The sequence below is a fragment of the Aspergillus glaucus genome (genome assembly GCF_001890805.1).
Source record: "Aspergillus glaucus CBS 516.65 unplaced genomic scaffold ASPGLscaffold_1, whole genome shotgun sequence".
NCBI classification, from domain to species: Eukaryota; Fungi; Ascomycota; class Eurotiomycetes; order Eurotiales; family Aspergillaceae; genus Aspergillus; species Aspergillus glaucus.
Genome location: NW_019170453.1, coordinates 25,682 through 42,763, shown reverse-complemented (window position 1 = coordinate 42,763; position 17,082 = coordinate 25,682). Strand labels below are relative to the sequence as shown.

General features: G+C 47.7%; 7 protein-coding genes across 7 annotated transcripts; 2 read left to right on the top strand and 5 right to left on the bottom strand.

Annotated features, from left to right (window-relative positions):
* Positions 1-1,028: 1,028 nt before the first annotated feature.
* On the bottom strand, positions 1,029-2,466 carry ASPGLDRAFT_40854 (alpha/beta fold hydrolase). Its single transcript, XM_022545286.1, has 3 exons — positions 1,866-2,466; positions 1,453-1,809; positions 1,029-1,369 (listed from the first exon to the last, which is right to left on the bottom strand). The coding sequence occupies exons 1-3, from the start codon at positions 2,226-2,228 to the stop codon at positions 1,193-1,195; spliced, it is 897 nt and encodes a 298-aa protein (XP_022405622.1). The 5' UTR covers positions 2,229-2,466; the 3' UTR covers positions 1,029-1,192.
* Positions 2,467-6,455: 3,989 nt separating this feature from the next.
* On the bottom strand, positions 6,456-6,901 carry ASPGLDRAFT_40853 (uncharacterized protein). The gene has a single exon (XM_022545285.1). It carries the CDS (start codon positions 6,880-6,882, stop codon positions 6,589-6,591), a length of 294 nt encoding a protein of 97 aa, XP_022405621.1. The 5' UTR covers positions 6,883-6,901; the 3' UTR covers positions 6,456-6,588.
* A 916-nt stretch (positions 6,902-7,817) lies between these two features.
* On the bottom strand, positions 7,818-8,589 carry ASPGLDRAFT_40852 (uncharacterized protein). Its single transcript, XM_022545284.1, has 2 exons — positions 8,273-8,589; positions 7,818-8,200 (listed from the first exon to the last, which is right to left on the bottom strand). The coding sequence occupies exons 1-2, from the start codon at positions 8,373-8,375 to the stop codon at positions 7,860-7,862; spliced, it is 444 nt and encodes a 147-aa protein (XP_022405620.1). The 5' UTR covers positions 8,376-8,589; the 3' UTR covers positions 7,818-7,859.
* A 735-nt stretch (positions 8,590-9,324) lies between these two features.
* Positions 9,325-11,026, top strand: ASPGLDRAFT_114969 (uncharacterized protein; the record flags this gene model as incomplete). Its single annotated transcript, XM_022539650.1, has 2 exons — positions 9,325-10,845; positions 10,910-11,026. 2 exons carry the CDS (start codon positions 9,325-9,327, stop codon positions 11,024-11,026), a joined length of 1,638 nt encoding a protein of 545 aa, XP_022405619.1.
* A 115-nt stretch (positions 11,027-11,141) lies between these two features.
* Positions 11,142-12,267, bottom strand: ASPGLDRAFT_62571 (homocysteine S-methyltransferase family protein; the record flags this gene model as incomplete). Its single annotated transcript, XM_022548543.1, has 2 exons — positions 11,142-11,282; positions 11,359-12,267. 2 exons carry the CDS (start codon positions 12,265-12,267, stop codon positions 11,142-11,144), a joined length of 1,050 nt encoding a protein of 349 aa, XP_022405618.1.
* Positions 12,268-13,202: 935 nt separating this feature from the next.
* On the top strand, positions 13,203-14,712 carry ASPGLDRAFT_62570 (uncharacterized protein; the record flags this gene model as incomplete). Its single annotated transcript, XM_022548542.1, has 5 exons — positions 13,203-13,418; positions 13,473-13,661; positions 13,715-14,222; positions 14,280-14,422; positions 14,482-14,712. The coding sequence occupies 5 exons, from the start codon at positions 13,203-13,205 to the stop codon at positions 14,710-14,712; spliced, it is 1,287 nt and encodes a 428-aa protein (XP_022405617.1).
* Positions 14,703-16,606, bottom strand: ASPGLDRAFT_21132 (anion exchange family protein; the record flags this gene model as incomplete). The annotated part of the gene is made up of 3 exons (XM_022543066.1): positions 14,703-15,952; positions 16,005-16,360; positions 16,422-16,606. The coding sequence occupies 3 exons, from the start codon at positions 16,604-16,606 to the stop codon at positions 14,703-14,705; spliced, it is 1,791 nt and encodes a 596-aa protein (XP_022405616.1).
* Between the last annotated feature and the right edge of the window lie 476 nt (positions 16,607-17,082).

Below are 17,082 nucleotides of genomic sequence, written 5' to 3'. Positions count from 1 at the left end.
TCCGGCGGCCTAATTAGTCAGGAGCCCGGAGAGTTATGAGTGTGACGCGATTCAATACCCCAAAAGTTCCCGAGCAGGAGTTGATAATGTCATTGATAGTAGTTAGTTAACCAGTTGACCCCCGAGTTGATTAGTCAGAAACTACATTAACCAACTAGTTACTTGTCTTGGCGAATAAAGTACAGATTTTGAACTCGAACTCAAGTCAACACTCCTGAGTCAAGTCAACTTGTGTGTGCCGCACTAATGAAAAGATGTATTAGGAATTGAAAAATAGGATATGATTTGAGCCAGGTTATCTAGGTATATAGAGAAGATGCAACTCAAAGAGCTCGACGTTGAGCGTGTGGGAAGGTTCAATGTGGGACACGTGTTGGACCGTGTGCAGCGCTGATGTTCAAGTGGGATAGTAGCTTAGAATTGGTGGAGGGGGGTCAATTGTAATAGACTGTACAAGGCGTATGGGAAATAGGAGTTAGAAGACAGACATTCAATTCAATGATGAGAAATGCACGTGTGTTCTTGACTGTCATACGCACACTAGTGAGTGCTTGTCTTTTCTTCTCCAAATCAACATACGTGTGCTGGCCTCAAGCGAATTGCTCGTCTCGGTCCGAGTATTATTATGCATTAGATGTGATTGGCAGGGTGGCACCATGATAGGTATTCTTTCGTGGTATTAGCCCCAAGTGTTAGCCTGCCATATGGGATGCATTGAATACCAACTGCGTTGCGTACGGTGTCTAAATGGGCAGCAAACTTTGATGAATGACATGGTCAAGGTGATTGAGGCCAATGACATATACCCGGTGGCTGACGAGGAGGTGTTAGACTGGAGCAGATCCGTGAGACTTGTGATTACATAGTGAGTCTTTGCAGCATGGAGGATATGTGATACTCCTGAGTCCCAATGCTAATAGTGATACAGTGGGCCCAAAAGAAATTCATCAAGTTGACCATCCAGATCAACTTTGTGTATAATAGTATACATACTAGTGTAAACAAAGGTATGAATCTCTAAATTCACCCACCATGAGAAGCATGATTTTGAGGTCATGGCATTACTTGCTTTATTTTATTGATTTAAACAACAAATGTACTTTTTCTTTGTGTCAACGTCAACTAAATACATTGATAGCAAGGGCCAGACTGTTAAATCATCATTCTATCATCTTGACAAATTAACCAGTGTTTACGGGTTATACTTCGCCACAAACTCTAAGATTGCTCCATCGACCTCCTTTGGATGTGATGCGCTCAGGAAGTGAGCACCACCCTCAATTGGCACAAGCTTTGCATCGGGGGAGTTGATGAACAGCTGAATCTCCCTCTGGGCATTGGCAAGTGAGTAAACGACATCTTTAGTTCCCTGCAAAATGGCACATCCATATCAGCATCATACTGCCGTAGAAACAATGTTGGGCAGGGAAAAGAAGAAAACAAAAAACTTACATGCAGCCACAAAACTGGGCATTGAATATCGGACAACCTTGGGTGCAATCCATCACGGTCCCTGAGATTGATGGCTGCCATACGAACCCGACGGCGCCCCTCATCACCCTTGTAGTTTTCACGGATAGCCTTGCGCCAGAAGTCACGGGTTTCAGCAGGGCATTCATCCTTTCCAAACCCAATTTCAATGAGGAAGTCACAGTAGGCAAGGTCTGGCTGGAAGTCTGGGGTGGGCTCAGTGGTTGTCCACTCATTGATGTGGGAGGTGAGGAGGTGAGGAGCATCCCAGCAGTTAAGCTGTCGAGTGTGTTCAGATTCAAAATCAAGAGAAGTGCCCAGGGGGATAATTCCAGCAATCTAGATAGACAGTACGTTAGCATAAGAGTTCTATCTGTAGATAGACACCAACCGACCTTCTCCGGACGCATCAATGCCATCCGAACCGTAATCCAACCACCCTGACTTGTACCCAGCACAAAAGCCTTGTCAATGCCCAATGCATCCAGCACCTGGAGACTCATCTCAGCTGTGTCCCAGTATGTCCAATTCTCCCGCTTGGTGCGGGTCTGACCATGGCCCAATAGCTCAATGGCAAGCAGGTTCATCTTGTCTGTAAGGGTTTTATCTTCGTATTGCAGGCTGTACAGATCAGAAGAGGTAGTGAATGAATTGATTAAGGCAAGAGTAGGCTTTGCAGCATCATATGGGTGACGCATCTGGTATGCTGCATCAATTCCACCTATGTGGGGGACGTGGACGATCTTGGTGTTGGGCATTATGGATATACGGCAGCGATAGACGGCAGCGCGGTGTAAGATAAAAATGAAGACGAAAATGAAGACGAAAATGAAGACGAAAATGAAGACGAAAATGTAGAAGAAGATGAAATCAAATATGAGTCGGGAGAGAGAAAGAGAGAGGGTTTACTCTGGACTCTACTCCAGACTGGATTTATAATCCATCCACAGAAGCACCCCCTCCGCCCTTCAATGCAAAGCTCCGGATTGTGGGGAGCAGCCGGTCCAACGGAACCTTACAGAAGAAGAAAATACGATATCGATACCAGAGTTAATCAATAGGAGGGAAATAATATACCAGGTACTCACCACTCCGCCTGTCTACTACTGACCTGTAACTAGTAGGTGGGCTACATCATTACATAAATCTTTCCGCAATATGAAAATTTCTCCCAAATGCGCTAGTTCCCTCTTTTTTGATTATTGTTTTTCAACCACCACCATGTCTTCTTCATCTAAGAAACTAGCGTAGCAATGAGTCGAGTCCATTGAATGAACTCAACTCAAAACTTGTGTGATGAACATGCTAATTTCAACTAGTAAGAAACTGGTAATGTGGTTAGTTCGAGGTAAATGGGGCGTGTGTAATGTAAGGTGACAGAAATCCGCCTTTACGGCAATGTATGGTAAACTCAATGATATGTATAACTCTAACTAACTAAAAATGACAAAACCGCAATTTTTGGACAATCTGTGCGGACATGACGACTAACTGGTAATATGCACTTTTGTATGGTATGCCTCGTACATGTGGTCACATGATATTCGGATACGAATACCCTGTATCAATAGGTATTGCAACCTTAGTTCTTGACATAAGGAAAGAAATCAAGCATCCTGTTTGGGTGCCCCAAACCAAATAAACTCACCCCCTCCACCCCACTAAGAGCTCAGTCGGCCCCTACTGACCTGCAATAACCAAACTTGGAGATCCACTGATCCGCAACAATCGGTCTACATAGCAATTACTAATTAAAGCCCCAAAGTCACCGAACCGGCCACATTTTTGTCCTTCCGGGAAGATTTAATTTCATGAACCTCGGGACACTTGAGAGTCGGGAGAATTGGTAAGCGATGGCGGCGAATCTAAAAACCGTTCCATGACTCTAAATTTAAATGTATTGACATCATGTTTGGGTGCCAAGACCAGATTTTGATCGTTAGAATTGGATGATTTGAAAAGATTCCACATTTTTCTATAATCACTATGGGAGATATGGTCGCACTGAGATGGGCCTACAGTAAATATACGCAATCTTTCATACGTCTGTAGCTTCATAAGAGGCCCCGGTGGTCAAAATTTGGTGCCAGAGAAAGGCGGAGACGGGATAGACAGGTCAAAGTCAAAAAAGTGAGCAAAAAGATATTAATGAATTAAGGAAAACGACGAGAGAAAAGATTTTGAACCTTGGAGCTCCTTTAATCAGAGTTTTCATGTCACGTTCTGAACAGTTTGCTACTGCGAGCGCAGATGTGCCTTCTTTACCGGCAGCCCGTCTGGGATGTTTGGATAGCCACATAGACGTTGCGCAACTCGACGATCTTGTCAATAGTGAGAGCACGATATTATCTGACGACACTGCCAGAGATATCAGAATGCCCCGGAAAACGCATGTGCCTTCACTCACATAGGTCAGTTGATCAAGAGGGTGTCAAGGAGTATCTTCTCGCTTGCAAATCTCCAGAATCTATATGACCAACACCCCTGTTGATATGACAATCATCGAATGTGACGACTCGCTGCAAGAGATACTGCGCGATATACCAATCTACTTACATTTGTTTGACCGGAATCGCATGCATGGCCAAGCATGGTAGGAGATCCAGTGTACCCATGTCGGTCTCGCGTTCCACTTGATCGGAATGATGACCCACCGTCCAGCTCTCGTTTCGTCCAGTTCCTGTACTGCATCTAAGATCGATGAAAAGGACTCGGTCACATTGGGCTCAATGCAAATATCTATCGGCATGTCAATCGAATCAGCCAAAGAGATGACTGAGATCGCCAGTAATGCCATCTTTCAGCGGGTCACACGGATACGAAACGATGATTCGGTTGCTGATTACATCGTCTCTGCCTGCATAACTCTCCTTTACACTGTGACAAGCTCATCAGTGACAACGATGTGTGCTCGAATCTTTTTTAGCTCCGTTGAACGTGGGATTTACTGTCTGGGCTAGATGGAGCACATGGGGCCCTATTGCAGGAAAAGCGTTTAGCATGGGCATTGTAAAATGTGCCACGGATGCTCTCGCATTGTCCAACCGCAAAGAGGATCTCGACCAAAACCCAGCGGCTAACTTCCCCTGGCTCAATTAAGTAGCTTACCAGAGGGTATGCGGCAAGTCCAACACAAATCTAATCCAGCGACGTCTTAAACCCCCCGAAACAAGATCAAGATATGGATCAGTCTATAGACTTTGTCCCACAAATTCTTGCACCGATAGATCATGCTATGGCAATGCGGATGAGTTCCTATCAGCAAGCATTGCCGGTGTGAATTACACCTCTTACTGACTTCATAGAGACTTCAGCGCTCTGGATTTTCTCGACACCCTGTATTAGAATGATAAGGGAAATTTTGATCAAATGAGATACATACATTGCGTTAGTTGTAGTTAGTCATTTATGCTACCTACATGGGCACTGGAACAATTGCGGCAATTTGAAATGCTTTCCGAGCCATATCGGGATTGAGGGAACACATTCAAGTGTGGGCCAATCGGAATGCGAGTTTAAACCCGAGCAGACTCGGAAAAAAAAGAGTAAACAAAGGTTTAGAGAAAAGAAAGGGCCCTCCTCGGTTGAAAAAGGGAAGGATATCAAGCAATTGTCTAAATAAGTGTAAATTCGATTATATTGATACAAATTGATAAGAACTTGACAGATATTGTCAGAAATATGGCGGATCTGCATGTAGATTTCTGGGTATTTAACCGAGAATATCTTACGACATAGGTATCAGACACCTTACATAAAAGTGCATATTACTCTTTGTGCGCCTGTACTACAAAATTGTCAATTTCATAGCGTTTAGTTAGAGAATTTGATATTACCGTTCTGAGATCCATACAATATTGGTCACATATTTCTGTGAGATATAGATAAACTGACACGACCTAATATTACCCGATATCGTTGCAGCCCTAGTGAATGCGCCTGAATACAAATCAAAATTGGTTTTTAACCAGCAGGATCTAATAGAGTCCCGGCATTATGTCGTTAGCCGAGAGATGACTGGGATGCCAAAATGATCTGACACACAGTCTCAGCCCAGCTGCTCCAATGGAGCCGAAGGATGAACCGGCAGGCCGGCACTATAGAGAACGAGTTCTAAGAATGAACGGCTGACATGCAGCATATTAAGAGGATGATCAATTCAAGATTGTTCAATGGTTTGGCAGCTTTCTAAGCTTGGTTGTTTTACGTTTCGGAGGAGTTCGAAAGTCCCGAGTTCCGCTCCGATAACGTACTCGGCACGGCCAGCCAATAGGAACTCTGGTAGCATAATCTCTGAACCGAGCATCACAGCATGTCAATACTAATTCAGACCAGGGCTAGAATATCAAAGGCAAGGACGCTGTCATTTATAAATCAGCATGCTGCTCACTGCATTGTATCTGGCCACTTTGTCCTCAAAGTCTGATTAGCCATCAAAATTTTGCTTGATTTCAGCATTTACCAAATCGTCGCTGCATCTACATAGAAGGCTCAAGAGCAACGGCGCGACTTCGGATCCTTTCTCCTCCAGATGGTCGTTGGGAATTTATTCAGACTCAGGGGGTTATTTAAAAAGTCAAAACTGCTTTAAACCTTATATAATCAGCGTCTGCGAAGGATTACCGGGTGTAGTTGCACTTGCTGCTTATACGTATAGAAGGGGTGCCGGCGAGCTTGGAGATAAATATAATAGCGAGTTCTATAACTAAACTCCCTCGGACGACCGCTTCGAGGGAGTGATTCGACGGTGTGGTGCTGTTTGAACCTTGCTGTTTGAACCTTTGAATTGTATTAAAGATAGTTTTGCGAATACACCTAAAATCGACGGCTAACTCTGTCTGCGAAACCCCGCCTTGATAGCTATAGATAATAGCTAAGCACTGCTCAGCTGAAAGCTCACCTTTCGCTTTACGTAATGATATATTTTCTATACCTGAGGCAAATAGGTGGTGTAAGAAGAAAAGAGTCATGGGTTGGTTGTTGAGGTGATTTCAAAGTGGGGTAGTGGGTAAAGACTTCAGAACACCTATGTATTTACACAAGATGGGAGCACCAGTTAAGAGCTACGGGCGTGCCAAGGGCTGCCCTTAGGAAAACCGCAAACTCGCAAGGACCATGTCACATTCTGGGTAGCTTGAAAACGGCCTTATGGATCTTGCGAGCTTCGAAGTCCTTGTAAGCCTGGGGAGCATCTTCAAGCGACATGATCTCACCGGTCAAGAAGGCAAGCTTGGGGTGCAGTTTTTCGAACTCTACCAACGCTTCATCGAACACACTTCGAACGGGACACCGGCCAAAAGCCATGGTCACGTTCTTGCCGTAGCACAGAAGACCGTTCAGAGGGAGTTCCTCGGTATGAACACCGATGGAACTAATCTGGCCCCACGGACGGATTAAGTTAAATGCAAGCATGAAGGCGTTTGCATGTCCGACAACCTCCATGACCATGTCTGCTCCGCGTCCTTCGGAAGCTGCTTTAATCTTCTCCACAGGGTTATCGTTCAGGTTGATGGGAATTGCCCCAAGCTGCTTCGCCTCCGCCAGTCGTTCTGGGACAGAATCGATTGCATATACGATTTTGACCATTGTGAGCGCACACGCAATAGTACAGAGACCAACAGGGCCACATCCGACCACGGCCGTCACCGAATCAATGCACTCTTTTTTTTTGTGGCAAAGAATATGTATCGAACCTCATGCTTTCGCTCTTCAAAACCTTATGAAAATTTGCTTAGTTTCAACTGATTTGTGTAAAACCAAATAGTTTAGCTGGGATGATTGTTTGGCTCACAATGTTCCCTACGCAAAGCGGCCCAACCTTTGATTTTGACGAGCTCATGATGCATACTGGCCTGATGACTTGGGGCCCCAGTGTGTTGAAGACTGACCAGCATCGCTTGCAATTAAAACCTCTTGGCATTACAGAGGCTGGGAGAAAGAGGGAATCTTCCTTGAAAAGGTTACTCAGAAAGTTGTAGTGGACATAGTGCAGTACTCATCATCACTGCCTGAGCTCTTTTGCAGCGCTGATGGCAACATTTTGTTACGGACATAGGGCGGAACGCATGTATATTAGACAAGCACCGAAGGTCTACTGGCACTAGTCCGAAGTAGTAATAGTGCGGTCGTAACCCGTTTAGGTACAGGGCCGCCCGGAGCGGGCACGTGACCCCGACATTCCTTAGGGAGACCGCTGGGCGAACGTTAGAGAGACCAGCGTTCAGTCTAATCACCAATGGGACTGGCTATTACTACCGAAGTTGTTACATACATATACTACCTCCATATACACTCTATCACGCTTCTACCATAGTTTACCCCCGCCGGGCGGACGACCAGTTTAACAACCAATCAGAATAATTATCTTGTCCGTGCAGTTTCTTGGTCTCTCACCAATATGTCTGTGCGAGCTGTCTCAGGTGTTGTTCTTCCCTATCCAGCATTGATTGGCTATCCTTTTGCTCAAACAGTTTGGACAGCTGATCAGCTAGGCGGAAGTCTGTAGAGGATGTATTGGCATTCATCTGTGCCTGGCAGAGTTCTGACATCTCCTCATCCTTCTGCTCAAGTCTGCGCCATAATTCCACAATGAGGTCGTGGCTAGACTTCTTAGCAGGTTGTTGAGCAGTTTGGGTAGACTGCTCAGGCCTTTCAGACGTTTGAGCCCTTTCCAGAGCCTTTGCCCGTTGAAAGTCTTGTTCCTGAGGCTGGGGGCTTGATTGGTTCCCCCCTCAAATCAGTGTCGATGGTGTGTCATCAGGGAATCTTCCCTGAGTATTTGTCTTGTCGACGGGGTAATCACCTGGAGTAGGTGTTGTGTGGTCGTCAATATCCATTGAATCAGCCTGCTGGTGGCTATCATGCTGGATAGTTTGTGGGGTTGGCACCTGGGTAACTGGTGCCATTTTGGCCTTTCAGGGGGCCATATCAATGCAGAGGCAGTGGAACCAACTGTTATCATCAGTGTTATAGTTGATTTTTGATTGATTGATATTGGAGCGCTTCAGTATGGATATAAAGCTTTTCTGACGAAAAATGTTTTCAGGGATAAACAGAGTGTACGATAGCGATTGATTCTTATAGGCAAATAGCGTAATCTGTTAGGCCAAACAAGAATAGCTCACTAAAGGAACCAACACATATATCACTCTTCCCTTTATCGAGCAAGAGGGCTCATAACCTTTTGGTGTGTGGTGAATGGTTGATTGGTTTATGGCCTATCGGCTGAGGCTCTGAGCTAACTATATAAACTACCGGGCAGAAAGCGAGGGCGGTCAGACACGTGACCCGATGGGTACTAACAGCACTCGGTGATCACGTGCTTTCTTACCGCCCTCGTTAGGCCAAATAGATAGCCGGTCTGGTCGACCGACCACCCAATCAACCACTCACTCATTAGTCCATATTCACAACTGAGCAGGCCCTGAGTACCCCCGTTCAAGCGGTGGCGTCCAGAAGAGGAAAGTCATGGTCGCTCTAGAAAAACAGGTACATATAGGAACATATATACTTATAGCTGGTCAATAGCTTCGCGGGTTTGGCCTCTTACACAGTGGGCTCCGGGGCAGCCAGTATGATTGTTGTAGCTGTGGCCGTTCAAAAGCTCAAGATCAAGTTTTTTTCGATTCCGAACATCGCGCAAGTTGACCCAGGCCCACCGAGAGATTAAATTTCCCCGAAAGCACTCTCACGGAGCCCAATGAGCCTCCATGTTGTGGAGAAAAAACAGTGGTGCGAAAAATGGAGCTCCGATGTTGTGATTCGCGCGATTTTTAAAATTTCGGAGGAAAGAATAAAGCTTGTATCCCATCAGACACTTTTCAATTCCTCTTTCTCGGTCTTGATCATGAAAAGATGGACAAGTCCGGCTTCCCTGAGGATCACATCCAGTCGGCTCCTGCAGACTATGTCGACTATGATGCTAACCCCAAGGAGGAACTGGCACTCAATGTCGGCGGCCGTGCTGCCTTGCAGCGCCGCCTGCGGAACTACCAGGTCACCATGATTGGTTTCTGCAGTGGTATCGGTACCGGTCTGTTCGTTGGCACTGGTTCGGCCTATGCCAAAGCTGGCCCCGCTGGCTTGCTGCTGGCATATATCGTCGTCGGAATGGTTCTGTGGTGTGTGATGCAGAGCATCGCCGAGCTGGCAACGCTTTTCCCAACCGCCGGATCCTTTCCTCACTGGGCTACTCGCTTTGTCGACCCGGCTGTCGGCTTTTCACTCGCTATTTCGTACGGATACTGTTACACGATCGCTATCGCCTCGGAGACATCTGCCGCCGCGGTCATTGTTTCATATTGGACGGACATAACGCCTGCAGTTGTGATCACAGTTGGGTTGGTGCTAATTTTGGCTATCAATTTGATGAGTGTGCGCTTCTATGGTGATAGTGAAGTTGTTGGAGGTGCCATCAAGGTTCTCTGCTTCCTCGGCCTTGTGATTGTCTCCATCGTTATCACTGCAGGCGGGGGGCCAAACCATGAAACTATTGGCTTTCGGTTCTGGAACAATCCTGGAGCATGGACAAACTACAACGGTATCACTGGTCCGACAGGCCACTTTCTCGGATTCCTGTCGTCTTTCGTCAACGCTTCGTTCAGCTTCATTGGTGTCGAGACCGTTGTTATCACAGCTTCCGAGTCCGTCGACCCGCACCGTGCCATTCCAAAGGCTGCCCGTCGAGTGACCTATCGCATTGCCTTCTTCTACATTCTCGGCGCCCTTCTCATCGGCCTCATCGTGGACCCCCGGAATTCAAACCTTGTCTCCGGCTCTGACAACGCCAACAGCTCGCCATTCGTGATTGCCATCAGGAACGCTGGTATCACCGCGCTGCCCTCCATTGTGAATGCATGCATCCTCGTCGCCGCTTGGTCCGCCGGTAATTCCTACTGCTGGGTCGGCTCCCGCATGATCGTCGCCATGACTACAGACCATCAGCTGCCCCAGTTCTTCGGGCGCGTGGATAAAAACGGTGTGCCATACGTGGCTGTCATCGCCGCTTGGCTCTTCGGTCCCCTGGCATATCTGAGTCTTGGATCCGGTGGTGCAGCGCAGGCCTTTACCTGGCTTCTGAACCTTAGCACCGTCGCTGGTCTGATTGCCTGGGCAACGCTTTGCTTCTGCTATATTCGCTTCTATGCTGCAATGAAGAAGCAGGGTATCAGCCGAGAAACCCTCCCATGGAAGGCGCCTTTTCAACCTTATGCCGCATGGTTTGGTTTCATCATGTCTACCGTCATCACTTTGATTGCGGGTTTTCCCGTTTTCCTCAAGGGCAACTGGTCTACGTCTGATTTTGTTGCGTCTTATGTTGGCATTCCTATCTTCATTGTTCCCATTATTTGCTGGAAGCTCTGGTATCGTACCAAGGTTTGTTGCCTCATCCATTCCATTTCTATTCTTGAAGCACAGTTGCTAACATATCATTCTACAGTTTGAACGTGCTGCCAATATTGATTTATGGTCCGGCCGTCTTGTGGACGGGGAGATTATGCCACAGAAAAATCCACATAACAGCCCGTGGCGAAAGTTCGTCGACTGGCTATTTTGAAATAACCCTCATTGTATATATATACCAGCCTTTCAACATGAGCGATGTATCAATTTTATCCTTTACCATGCATGATTCGTGATAGCTTGATTTTATTTCTTTCCCCATGGACTGGTCAATTGGTCTGGAACTGCCCTCGGAGCTTTCCGATATCGTAATGGGAAGCTTTGCAGCATCCGCCAACGAGGAACGAGTTGAATTGGCCCTTGGAAAAGGCCTCATTGACCACTTGTGCGAGCTGCTGCTCCCAGGGTCGCTGAATTCCACGTCAGCATGTTGCTTTTGGGAGTTCTCGCGCAAAAAGACAAAACAAAGATAGTAAATAGCCGTACCGTGTCCCTGCTATTCATATCACCAGAATCGTCAGGCTTCTCCCAGACCTGCGTCGTGGTATTGTAAACCTCCCCATTCGATCCATCGGGATACAAAACCAGACTCGGAACATTCGATATGTGCCCAGCAGCAATAGCCTCCGCAACACATTGACCAAACTTATCAACAAGCCCGGACAGCTTATGAATCTTGGTACAATTTATCCCAATCCCCCACGGATCACCACCACCCTCCATGGGGCCAACAGCAGCCTGCACAACCTGCTCAACAGAACTCCCATCAGGCAAGACATCGTCCGTCTGGGGGAAAACACAAGCAATCCAGAACGGCACCTTGATCCCCGAATCAAAAAAAGCTCTCCTCACAGCCCGAACCTCATCAAGCCGAGGCAACGTCTCAAAAACAACAAACTGCACCCGAGAAATAAGATCCCCATCCGCATCCGCCTCAACGAACATCCGCAGTCGATCCAGATGCCACCGATACAACGCGTCTTCAGAGTCGTGCTCCACGTCATAAGCACCACTATACTCCTGTCCAGGAATCATGCACGCTCCGTAGGGACCAAGACTAAGCGCGATGCTAGAGTCGTCGCGGACTTTTGCCTTTTCAGCAACATCCACTGCAGTCTGCAGGAATAAGGGCCCCGCGGCACTGCGCGGAATGCCATCGGGAAAAGCGGACGTCTTTGTCCGCGCAAACCCTTCTGCTGAGACTTGGTAGGTGGCTGTCAGGAGGATGTCGGCTCCTGCGATGGCAAAGTCTCGTTGGCAGGCTTGTAGGGTGGCTGGGTCGCTTACCAGCAGGTGTGATGACCAGAGAGGTGTTGTTGTGGAATCGAAGTTGATGTTGTATTGGTCTTGTAGTGAGGTGCCGAGGCCTCCGTCCAAAATTTGGACTTTCGCCATGTTGTTTGTGTATTGGGGATTTGGCTGGGCGTGGGTTGTTTTTTTTTTTATTTTTTTGATACAAGGCCGGGCCGGTTTCGGGGTTACATAATAGTGGGTGGGCGATTGGGATAAAAATAGCCTGCCTTTCATATATCAGATATTAACCTGAGCACAGTGAACTGAGGGTTTAATGGAGATTGACGGCCATTGATGGCTGATCTGTGTGCAGAGCAACAAATTGTCCATTGGCAGAATTGGCGTTTTATGGGATATAAAATTCTTCGCTTCCGCGGTATAGCTAAGGGCTATAAGGGTTAGGAGATGATGAGAGATGGCATTCAGCTATCTTGATGATGGAGGAGTAACTGGAGTATCTCCCTTAGAAACTGCACGTCTGGTCGAGCAAACAACAACCTGGTGAGAACATCGTCCAGCTCCTCTTTGTCGTGGGACAGTGGGGATTTCTCCTCGCTTGAAGAATCGAAACTCGCTGGCAGCGGGGTCAACGCGTTGTCTCTTGAATGATTTTATTCTCTCTTCATACCGATTAGTTTCGAACTTCTCCTTTTGAGTGTCTTCGAGTAAAAAGTCCAGCAGGAATGCCAACAGTAGGCGGTTGTTGCGGCTTGTGGAAGATGAAGGAACTATGCAATTCACTGTATTACCTCACTTCCCTAACAACCACAGAACAGCATCATCAGATAACAAGGACAAAAAGGATATCTCACATGAAATCTTGGCCGTCATTGTGTAACCCAAGTTTCCTGCATTTCCATATGCATGGTAGTAATAAGCAATGCACGGATACCCAAGCTGACTGACAATCCCGTTCTCGGTACGGAGTACACAACTACACAAACAACCTGCCGAATATATACGTGGTACACTTTTCTTCTTTTTCTTCGACCACTTCTTCGCCATATATCGTGAAAATGTCGGCTGCTCACCTAGCCATGCTTAATAGCGTGGAGGAGGGCTCCCCATTTACCGTGGACAACATCCCCTTCGGCGTCATCTCGACACCCGACAATCCAAAGCCGCGATGCGCAACAGCCTTCGGAAATTATGCGATAGATCTGAGCGCGCTTGAGCGAGTTGGATTTCTTAGTGATATTCCGGGACTTGAGGGGAAGGGCGGGATTGAGATGATAGGTAATGTTTTCTCGCAGGTATGTGTTAGACCTAGTAGGGCTGGTAATGGCTTGCTAATATGGAATGAACAGCCTACTCTGAACGCTTTCGCAGCGATGCCAAAAGAGATCCGTCTCAAGGTTCGAAACTCCCTCACCAGGTATTTCCATGGTGGTCTTCCACCGAGTTATTACATCCCGCTCGATACAGTGACATACCACTATCCCATGGACACATCCAACTTCTCGGACTTCTTCTGCTCATTGGAACATGTCAAGAACGTACGTCTCTCCCCTTCCACCCCCAAACGCAACCCCTAACCAATCCACCACAGTGCGCAAAAGTAATGAACGCCCCCATAACCCCCAGCTTCTTCTCCATCCCCCAAGTCTACAACGGCCGCACCTCTAGCCTCAAAATCACAAACACCCCCATCCACCGCCCCCGCGGCGTAATCCAACCCATCCCCAACAATCCCCCAATCTACGCCCCAACCCAAGCCCTCGACTTCGAGCTCGAAATGGGCGTCTTCATCTCCAAGCCGCTTCCCGCAAGTCAGATTCTGAACATTCGTAACGCGCGGGACCATATTTTCGGATTCGTGGTGCTGAATGATTGGTCGGCGAGGGATATACAGGGGTTTGAAATGGTGCCGTTGGGGCCGTTTCATGGGAAGGGGTCGGGGACTAGTGTTTCGCCCTGGGTTGTTACATGCGAGGCGTTGGATAGCGTGGCTTGTGCGGTTGAGGTTGGGCAGGAGGCGGGGGTGTTGCCGCATTTGAGGTGGAAGGGGAGGGAGGGGGAGGCGACGTTTGATGTTAAGTTGCAGGCGAGGGTTTTGCGTATGTATTTTCCCTGGACGCCCTGGTGGGTTCGTGATGCTGACTAGATGTAAACAGGGAATGGAAAATTGTATAATGTCACCTCGACTAACCTAAACGAACTATATTGGACGCCGTATCAGCAGTTGACGCATTTAGCCAGTGCGGGTGAGGGCTTGAGTACAGGTGACATCTTTGGAACGGGAACCATCACCAGCGATGTAAGTTGAATCAGTTATTATTCTATCAATCCAATACACTATATACTAACACCAACCAGCGCACCAACTTCAAAGGCGAAAAAGACGGCATCGCCTGCCTCGTCGAGCGCAAAGCTCCAGAAAACGAACTATCCGAGCTCAAGGCCAACGGAATCGAATTCCTACAAGATGGCGACGAAGTAGTCATGGAGGGATGGTGCGTGAATTCAAGAATGGGGGTAAAGTTCGGATTTGGCGAGTGTCGGGGGAAGGTTCTCCCCTCGATATATTATGAAGAAGATCACCGATGAATATCAGCAGCACGCTGTCTCTCTGCTCCCTTTTGATGCTCTGTATGTCTTCGCTGGAGGTTGATGTCCTCTGGACGTCTAGGTCGTTCGCCGGGGAAATTGGGAGGTCCGCTCATGCTCTCCAGCACGGCGGCATTATTCGCTGTCAAGTCGTCGAGGACGTCGAGTTCCTCTTGGCTGAACCATTTTGGGATGATCCACACGCGCCAGGGAATCAGCGCGATGATAAGAACCGGGAAACCGATTGCCGCAATAGTCTGCGAGATAGCCACACAAGCTGCGACCCCGAACACCTGACACACAATCCAACGGGTAATTTTGCTGCGTTTGACAGTCCGTAGCGGCTCATCCCTAGCCACGAACCTGTCTTCCAGCAGTAGAAAAATAGCCTTTTTCACAATTCCATTACCCCCAACAGACCCCCATCCAACCGTAAAAAATACCCCCGCAAACACCGCTGCAGGCATAGTATGCAGCACAATCAACAACGGCCCCGTCATCGTCCCAATAATCCCCAACCCCATAAAGAAATGCGAAACGCGCTGCTCAACAACGTTAACGGGTTTAATAATGGGCCTCCGAATCTCCGCACCCTCGCCTTCAGCCGTCGAGACAATATCGAGCTCTGTTTGGTAGTTTGTGAGCGAGTCCGTGTGCACGGGGGCTTGGGGGACTAGGCCATTTGGCATAGGGACGCCGGTGATGCCGGCGATAAAGGTGGTGATGCCGAGGAGGAAGAAGTCCCAATGGAAGCCAGCGGGTTTTTTTAGGGGGAATTGGCGGGCTTGGGCTGTTAAGCTGCTGACGTTCTGGTCTGGATTAGACTGAGTTTCTGCTGAGACAGGGGATGGAAGACGTACGTGGTCATAGTAGAAGAGGAGCATGATTAGGAATCCGAATGGCAACGCAGCAAATACCCATTTTACGTCCAATTCCCAGAAATGAATCAACCAGCCACGCGGCTGGGTTGGGTAAAATGCTTTTGAGATGGGTACTCTGGAGATATCCGCGGCTTTGAGATTACCCGGGATATGGGAGAACCCAACCCAAAATATAGTAGCAAAGACATATGCATAGTCTGCAAGTAGGGTTCGAATCATGGGTCGGAAGACGGTGCTTGTCCCCAAAAGCTCGAGCGAATAAACGGTAAGGAAGTAGAGGATAGCGATCATGCAGCTCATGAAGCCGGCTGTGCGGTCTACTTCACTGAATTCATTGACAAGTTCTTCTACTCCTTTGACTGGTAGATATTAGTCACTTGTTCGCGGACATATCAGGGTACCGGTACTCACTCAAATAAATAATCCCGACATACATGCCAAACGACTCGGACGAAAAGTCGGTGACGTAGCGCATATAATCACATAGATTACACGCAGCCACGATCCAATGAAAAATGGCACCCCAAATGGCCGTCCAGCACATGAAGTTTGCATAGATGGCAGGCTCATACCGCGTCACAATATCGAAAATAGTATAGTTAAACAGGGATATCAAACCCGTGATGCCCACAATAGTCAACGGCTGAGCTGCGAAAATGCTAAATATCATGGCCGCCATGGCCGACGAAAACAGAGATTCATTGATTCCGAAGAACTGGCCTGTCCGACGGTACATGTCAAGCGTGTATGCAATAGCCGGGAGGACGCTATGCTGGTCAGCTACTTCCCTTGAAAGGAACAAGAACGAGAACAGGGATGAAGACATACTTGACAAAGTACATCCGGATTATACTGGCCACGGTCCGGTAGGTGAAGGCATCGGTGATGTCGCTGTGGTAGTAGGGCAGACGACGCTTGACATCGTAGTACATACCCCGGAAAAGACGCAGTGGACGCAGACTCTTCCATCCTGTGAGGCCTTCGTAGGTGTAGGTGGGTTTTTCTGAGGCCATGTTGCCAGCGGCTGTGCAATAAGTAAAAACAAGCAGATATGAATGGAATGGAAAGGGAAGAAGAGAAGGGAAGAAAGGAGGAATGGAAAGATTCTCCCTTTATAATACGGTCCGCACTAGTGTAGGCCACGGCTACTGGGCGAGTGCATATGGCTTGCACTCTTACACCCCATACACAGGTCCATAAATGTAGGTACTTGCAGCGCCTTTTTGACCCCTGTAACCCTTATATTGAAATCCAGTAAAACAGAAGACAATTGAAGGATATTCTCACTGAATATGACTTTATGATATCATTTGCTGACTCAGCCACTGCTGGGCAGACACAATTTTGAATAGCTTCATCTTGTCCATATCCGGAAGACCAAAAAGGCCAACAGGCATCATGTATATAAAATATCAGCCTGTCCTCCAGCTATGCGATGTGCTGGGTAACAAGGATTTTCCATTGCAGTTGGCTGCTGCATGTAAAGCTG